The 8,652-nt window shown below is 42.6% G+C and overlaps 1 protein-coding gene across 3 annotated transcripts in view; it reads right to left on the bottom strand.

Moving 5' to 3' along the window:
• The window catches only part of cdc27 (cell division cycle 27), a 46,304-nt gene extending 38,167 nt beyond the window's left edge, over positions 1 to 8,137 (bottom strand). For all 3 annotated transcript variants that reach the window (XM_080724109.1, XM_080724110.1, XM_080724111.1), the window contains exon 1: positions 8,025 to 8,137. In XM_080724109.1, the coding sequence (XP_080580235.1) occupies positions 8,025 to 8,051 (27 nt within the window). In that variant the 5' untranslated portion in view covers positions 8,052 to 8,137. The remainder of the gene's footprint in view (positions 1 to 8,024) is intronic.
• Between the last annotated feature and the right edge of the window lie 515 nt (positions 8,138 to 8,652).

Raw genomic sequence — 8,652 nt, 5'->3', positions numbered from 1 at the left:
GCAAAGAAAAGGCACGTGGTGTTCATGATGTGCAGAATTCAATCCAGCAAACATTAGAAGGCAATGGTAGCCAATCAGGAGGGAGTATGAGAAATGGGACAATGGTAGCCAATCAGGAGGGAGTATGAGAAATGGGACAATGGTAGCCAATCAGGAGGGAGTATGAGAAATGGGACAATGGTAGCCAATCAGGAGGGAGTATGAGAAATGGGACAATGGTAGCCAATCAGGAGGGAGTATGGGAAATGGGACAGATCCATGTTGATGACATGAGTTGTGAGATAGTGTATATAATATACTAGCCCTTACCCGTTCAAAGATATGAGCTCCAAAATTATGTGCAGTGTGTGGGTTATGGGAGGTGCACTGTGCATACAGTATATGAGGGATGGAAAGTAACTTTAACTGGTGCTTGCATGATAATATGTAGGAGCATCAATGTAAGAAATACCCGTTTCGTTTAATGGCTACCTCGTTTAATGGCTTTAATGGCTTAGGTGTGTTCATATGCTAATGGTGATGCGATTTCAGATCAATTGCTCCAGCCACTGAGGAGAAACGCTGTTTCAGACAGACACTCACTCAGACATTCGCAAAATTATAGTATAGATATATAATATAACTATACTAGACCTTAACCGTTCGAATATATGTGCTGCAAAATATGTGCAGAGTGTGGGTTATGGGGAAAGTAACTGTAACTGCATGGTGCGTGCGTGAGAATATGTGGGAGCATCATAATGTAAGGAGCAGCCCATGGGGGAGTGTATATTTATGATGGACACAAATAATTTAACAGCAAAATTAGGTGAATAGAAGTATGAGGATGTATTTGCTCCACATAATTTTTCTATACCCGTTGGAAGATGAGACACACATCACCCGTTGCAACCCATGCAGAGAGAGAGAGAGAGAGAGAGAGAGAGAGAGAGAGAGAGAGAGAGAGAGAGAGAGAGAGAGACATTCCTAACTGTGAGAGAGGTGTGTGTGGGCCCGGGGCTACAGATCCCATGGCCTGGAGGAACGGACCGTAACCCTGACAACAGGCTGTAAAGCTGTAGAGTGAAGAAACGCTAATAAATAGCTAGAATTTTGGGAAAATGAAATTCGGGCTCCGTCACCGTGTGTATAATGCTAATGGCCAATGCCATGTTAAATTTGAGATCAGTCGCTGAAGCGAGTGAATAGATAATGCATTTTGTGACTGACCTCCTACTGACTGACACTGACTGACCTCTCTCTCTAATTAGGCCTAGCAAAATAATTAGTTGGGTTCCGGTTGGCTGTCATTTTAGGGCTGAGTAGGTAGGGAATTTATTTTATTTTATTTTTTATTTTTATTTTTTTGTGGGCATGATGGGTAGCAAGGAATTTTATTTTATTTCCTCATGGGAAGGATGGGTAGGTAGTTTTTTTTTTTTTTTTTTTTTTTAATTTACAGTTTTAATTAATCATTTAAAACAGCAATTTTGAATTACATTTTAATGTTTAATTTACAGTTTTAATGAATTATACAAATGAAAACATATTTCAATGTCTTCTCTTATTCTGAAGAGATTAAGAAGTCGACCACCGTCTGGAAGTATAATTGCATTATGAAATCGACCACCATCTGGAAGTCTTATTGCTGCTAGGCTGCTAGGCAACATATCTTATTCTGAAGAGATTGGCCACCGGAAGTGTTAGATTTTCCAGCTTAGATTTGACAAAGGAACACAGCTTGGCGAGCGAGCGAGCAGTGATAGTCGCAGACGCACCGCACCCAGGCAGAGAGAGTAGAGCCGTTTCTGGGCCCATGGGGGCCCTAAGCGTGATTCTGCTATGGGGCCTTCCTGCGGGCGCGAGCGTAGCGAGCGCCCACTTAAAAATATTAGGCCTAATTATTTTTATCATTTTTTAATCCATTTTATAATGGATATATATATATATGTTACAGTATGTTCAAGAAACCAGGAAAAGTTGTCATGGAGCACTCGTTTTGACGTTCACCACACACTAATCACCACCAGATGGCGACGTCAGCCAATGGATAAGAGAGTTACGTCACGCTTTGAACTCGCCGCAGACCGGAAGTGTTTACTCTTTATTTACTAGCCTAGCCTAGCCTAGCCTAGCCTAGCCTAGCCTAGCCATTAGCTCCATTGTAGTCACTTGGACAGGGCGTTTAACGTGCGCTTGCCCAGGCCTTACGGCCTGGGCATAAATATAACGATTGCATTCACCACGGCTTCGTAACTCGCGCGGCGCTCCGCCGGCCGCGCGGCCCTGGCCCGCTCTTCGCGGCCACTCGCGCCTGCGGCGCTCGGGGGCGAAGAGCAGGACCAAGGTCCGCTGGCCTTCGCGCCGCTTGGGGCTTCGTGGACCCAGGGGGGCCTCGTAACTCGTTTGGGCTTCGTGGATACAGGGGGGCTTCGGTAGCCGCTCGCAGTGTCGTGGACAATAGAGCGGCGCACCGCCTGGAATACGTTGTTGTGGCGACCGCTTGCTCCGCCCCGTGCCGCATCACGAGTGCTCCGCGTCTCGAATGTGCTGGTTCTCTTATATCCGGTGACATATATATATATATATATAAATTAATAAATAAAAAACGACAACAACAGGCAACATATTTTTGCTATGTTTGAAAAATAATAGGCCTAATATTTTTTTTTTCATTTTTTAATCCATTTTTTAATGGAAATATTATATAAATGAATAAATAAAAAACGACAACAACAGGCAACGTATTTTTGCTATGTTTGATTTGTTCTTTTCTTATTTAAAAAAAATGAAAACTCCCCCATGGGGTGCTGGAACACCTGCAGCACCCCTAGGCCCCCTTGCCTACCCGTTGGTAGGCATTTCACCTACCAAAATGTAATTCCTGGCTACGCCCCTGCACTGGCAGAGTCCTGCACAGCAGCCACTGTGCCAAATTCACTTTCACTTTCAGCATGTGGATGCTCGGAAGCAAAGAAAGTCACCACCGTTTGATTTGATCATTCCTTAGTCAATTATGAAGGGATTTCAAAAATTAAAACGTCTCCATATTGATTGGGAAGTCTACTTCGCAGAGGGCCTTTGCGATTCGCTAATCGCGAGATTTTGCATCGCGATTTCGGTTTGAAAAGGATTAACCATGCAGCACTTGGGTCTTTTCTGCTGAGGAGGGGGCGGTGGGGGGCCTTTAGATCGGCTGGGCCCTGCGTATACGGCTCGCCGGCACTGAGAGAGACACATGGGGGTCCGTAACACAAGCACTGTTGCCGCGCAGTCTTTCAGAGGAATGCCACGCTGTCATAAATGTTTAGTCTCCATATCACGTCTCTCTGTGGCTGTGCAGGGCTGAGCTGTACTGGTGTCTGAGCTGCTAATGTTGTTAGCATCGCTGCCACTTGTTGACTGAGCGCCACTCAGTCTGTCCCCTGATTGTGTGTGCGCGTGTGTGTCTGTTTGGAGGAATACACGTTGTCACGTAAACTCACATTAGTTTAGCCTCGGGAACCGGGGACAGGTCCTGACTTCGCGAGTGTGGTCGCAGCAAATATATTTTTTGTAAGACGTTTTTGATCGACTCGGTCGGATTTTGACTTAATTTTTTTTTTTTTTTTTTTTACTCCAAATGCCAATAAAATCATCTGGGTCGCACATATTTAATAGGGTCGGTCGCCTACCGGAACCCAACTAATTATTTTGCTAGGCCTTATAGTATGGATAACTATAGTGTACCACTTTGCTGTAGGAGCAGTGTCCATTAATGCTGTCAGCAAAAAGCAGCCTCATGGTGGCGCTAGAACAGGGGCATGTGAGAAATCAGGGGCGGAGGTTGTGACGTGTGTGTGTGTGTGTGTGTGTGTGTGTGTGTGTGTGTGTGTGTGTGTGTGTGTGTGTGTGTGTGTGAGAGTGTGTGTGCAAAGTTTGGCATGGGTGGGGCAGCGGTGCCGGAGATAAGAGTAGGACCAATAGTGTGACGTAACGGACTGACAGACAGACAGTCGGTGGAGGTTTTCATAGTAACTGCGACCTGGCCTTGGTATAAATGAACCATTTACCATTTAGCATCGACTCCCATTGTAAGAATGGAAGGAGGAAATTCTCATTTTCTCTCAATGGCAATGTAGTTCCAATGGTTGGAACTATCCCATAGTTCCAATGGTTGGAACTATCCCATAGTTCCAATGGTTGGAACTATCTCATAGTTCCAATGGTTGGAACTATCCCATAGTTCCAATGGTTGGAACTATCCCATATGGTTGGAACTATCCCATAGTTCCAATGGTTGGAACTATCCCATAGTTCCAATGGTTGGACTTGGAACTATCCCATAGTTCCAATGGTTGGAACTATCCCATATGGTTGGAACTATCCCATAGTTCCAATGGTTGGAACTAAGGTTGTGCTAAAAATTATTCAACCCTCCTCTGCAAATCTGGTTGGTTTATTGGCTAAATTCACAAACTGACAACTGAATGAAATAAATAAATTATACAAGAACAATGTAAATAGCTCAACAAATAAAATGCTTTTTTTTCTTTTTCCAAATTCACTGCTAAATGCCACTTTAAACGCAACATTTACTTTCAATTATTCACTCTTAATTACACCAAACACATCTGTAATCAACTGCAATCAACTAATCAAGGGCTTAAATAGTTGCATCAGATGTGCAATCTGGCCTGACTAGAAGTTTGTTGACTTGTTGACTTTGATTAGAGCAGTTAGAAACATGGCTAAATCTAAGGAACGGTCAGAAAAGGTCAGAGAAGAGATTATTGCTTTGTACAAAAAAGGACAAGGATATAAAGCAATTGCAAAGACATTGAATACTCCAAAAAGTACAGTTTTGAGCTCAGTTGACAAGTTCCAAGTCAAAGGAACAGTGGTTACACTAATGAACACATGTGTCAGAGGAACAGTGGTTACACTAATGAACACATGTAATGAACACATGTGTCAGAGGGGGTTGAATAACTGACTGCCATCGAGAGATCAAAGCCTGTTACAACTCTCTTCTTCTAAGGCTCTGGGTGTCTCCATAGGGAACCACTGCACCAATCACATCATTGAGTCATGTCAATAAAGACTCTGAACCAATCACAACACTCCTGTCATTAAACACATGCACCAATCACAACACTCCTGTCATTAAACACATGCACCAATAACATCACTCCTGTCATTAAACACATGCACCAATCAGATCACTCCTGTCATTAAACACATGCACCAATCAGATCACTCCTGTCATTAAACACATGCACCAATCACAACACTCCTGTCATTAAACACATGCACCAATAACATCACTCATACAGTAAGTGTGTCTGGTACATATCGTTGCCATTGGTTGTATAGAAGAAATAAAATCCCAGCTAGTGTGAAGTGAGCGGTGCTTGTGTGTAGTTCATGTCATTAAGCTACTGTACATACAGTAAACGTGAATGCTTGTGTTGTCCATTCAGTGCTCATACATAATCATAATCATATAATGTACTGTACTCATATACATAATCATACAGTCATACACTGTACTGTACTCATACATAATCATACAGTCATACACTGTACTGTACTCATACATAATCATACAGTCATACACTGTACTGTACTCATACATAATCATACAGTCATACACTGTACTGTACTCATACATAATCATACAGTCATACACTGTACTGTACTCATACATAATCATACAGTCATACACCATACTGTACTCATACAGTCACATAGGTAAACACCACCACACTGTTTGCAGCCAAGTGTGTGTAACTGTGTGTGTGTGTGTGTGTGTGTGCGTGCGTGCGTGCGTGCGTGCGTGCGTGCGTGCGTGCGTGCATGCGTGCGTGCGTGCGCGCGTTAAATCAAAGGTCCATTATTTAAGGTGAACTTCTAAAACAAACATGTAATTAAACACTTATTGTTGTTAGAATCAAGTTCATCATGACACATTATTAAATATATCAGAGTATTAAGGTTGAGTTCATATCAATAGAATACATAACATGACTATAGAATGTTAGTTCATATCAATACAATACATGACTATAGAATGTTAGTTCATATCAATAGAATACATGACTAGAATGTTAGTTGAGTTCAGATCAATAGAATAGGGGTAGGTTTAGGTTTAGGCTATAGCAGGACTTCACCGTCTCCATCACTGTCAGACACACTGGCATATTTGTGAGAGGATTTGACTTTTAAAATTAAATATAACAAAAAGTGTTGTCAGTTAAATTAAGTCCACTCAAATCTGTCTACAAATGACATCCTGCACATCATTCTATATTCATTCAAAATGACAACTGACTGGGAGAGATGATAGGTGGGTCTAATGATCTAATGATAGGTGGGTCTAATGATCATTACATCATCACTAACATGGTCTAACATGGTCTAATAGCATGGTAACAGGTCTAATGATCATTACTACCCCTAACTCTGACTGGGAGATAGGTGGGTCTAATGATCTAATCATAGGTGGGTTATAGGTGGGTTTAATGATCTAATGATAGGTGGGTTTAATGATCTAATCATAGGTGGGTTATTGGTGGGTCTAACGATCATTACATGCAGAAAGATGATATTACTAAAGCTTGTTATGTATAGCAGTGGTTCTCAACCTTTTCAGGCCCGACCCCCAAAATAATCATAATATTATGTGAACTGGGGACCCCCCCAGTCCCCACCCATCACAATCACTTGGAGTTGGCATTACATTTAGTTTGACTCGATCTGTTCTTTTGTGGAAATAGCAGATCTACAAGCTTGTAACGCCTCTCTGCCGTTTTCACCATTTCTGACCAACATATTGGACCAGAGGCACTGAAACCATCTTTAAAGTCCTTAAATGGCACTTGCAGACACCATGTGTAGTTGTGTACACTGATACTGTAAACTGACTGATACTGTATGTATGTACTTATAATGTCTTATACCATGTGTACACTGATACTGTATGTTGGTCTGTTTACTGTTGAGTGAGAAAACAATGTTAACATTTAGGGCCTAGCTAAACATCTGGGGACCCCCCAAAATAATTTGGGGACCCCTCTGGGGTCCTGACCCACACGTTGAGAACCATTGATGTATACATGGATCAAAATCAGCTGGACGTATACATATTTGATATGATGTCATAAATAATATAATTTAATGTTGACATGTCAAACTGACTGTCAGGAAAATAAAAACAAGGAACTTCATGTTAAAAAGCTGGTATAGAAAAAGGGTCTTCAACAGGGGGTCCGGGACCCCTAGGGGGTCCTCAGAGTTACTACAGGGGGGCCAACAAATCTTTGAGTGATAGAAACCTTTTTCTGTTTTTTTAATATTAACCACTTGAACCCAGTGTCCTTGATATATTCTGAAAACTTTAGCCTAAAATAGCAGATCTACAGTAGATCTGCTATTTTCAGCAAAGAGCTTTGGAGTAGAGGGGAAAAAGAGCAGACCAAGTACAGAGTGAAAGGTCAAGTTTATTAAGTATTGACGGTTCAAGTGGTTAAATATCTGAAAACACAAATTGACATGAATCCAAAATACACTGATGATTGAAACTGTATGGAATCCATGAACAGGTTGAGGGGGTCCTGCGTCATCTCTCTCTCTCAACTAAGGGGTCCTTGTTGGCCTGAAGACGTTGCGGACCCCTGATCTAGCATCATTATTAGATAATATTCATTATGTTTACTGACGTTAGCCTAGCCTGCTAGCTTCAACATGAAGTTGTTACACACACACACACACACACACACACACACACACACACACACACACACACACACACACACACAGACAGACAGACAGACAGACAGACAGACAGACAACACACACTGACAACACAACAACAACAACACAATAAAACAACAACACAGCCATGAACAGCAGCTAGCTGCTACATGCTAACGCTACACCGCAGGCCTCCAGCCAGACAGCGGTGTGGAGTTCAGCTCCAGGCCGCTCTAGGAGCCTCCGCTCCCCGCAGGCCTCCAGCCACACAGCGGGCTGGAGTTCAACTCTCTCCCCGCTCAACAACGCACCTGAACGGGTTCCTGCAGCACCGTCATCCCGCTGCTCCTTCCTGCTGGAACTCTGAGAGTTTATTTAATGTTTTAATGTTTAATAGTTTAATCTGCTCTCCTCCCGGTCTGAGAACAACTGACGAGACGAGAGCCGAACATTTGAACATTCACGACCGTTAAGAGCCGAACACCCACGGAGATAGCCGAGGAGGAGCGGTTAAAAGCCGAACGCCTACGGAGATAGCCGAGGAGGAGCGGTTAAGAGCCGAACACCTACGGAGATAGCCGAGGGGGGGGGGGGGGGGGGGGGGTTGGTTCCATCCAAGAGATGGTTGACGGAAAAGGGCAAAGGCCGAGTGTGTGAGAGAGACAGACGGAGAAAGCCGATGTTGTTTGAAGGCGGATACATTTATATGATGGATACAATTACATTAATTACACATACTTTATTATTATTATTATTATTATATAACTCTAATACAGTTATATATGGTAGTTCTTGATTGATTCATTGATTGAAGGATTTATTGTCAGGTTGCATATGAGAAAGTACAGTTTCATGAGGTCAACTAAAAGGAGATCCTGGTAAGCTTTTCAGCTTATTAGGAAAATATATGTATAACTCATATAACATTGAATGACAGAC

The sequence above is a fragment of the Nannobrachium achirus genome, assembly GCF_963921795.1.
Source record: "Nannobrachium achirus genome assembly, chromosome: 4".
In the NCBI taxonomy this organism is placed as follows: Eukaryota; Metazoa; Chordata; class Actinopteri; order Myctophiformes; family Myctophidae; genus Nannobrachium; species Nannobrachium achirus.
Note: the sequence above shows the minus strand (reverse complement) of the source record. Positions and strands in the feature narration are given on the sequence as shown.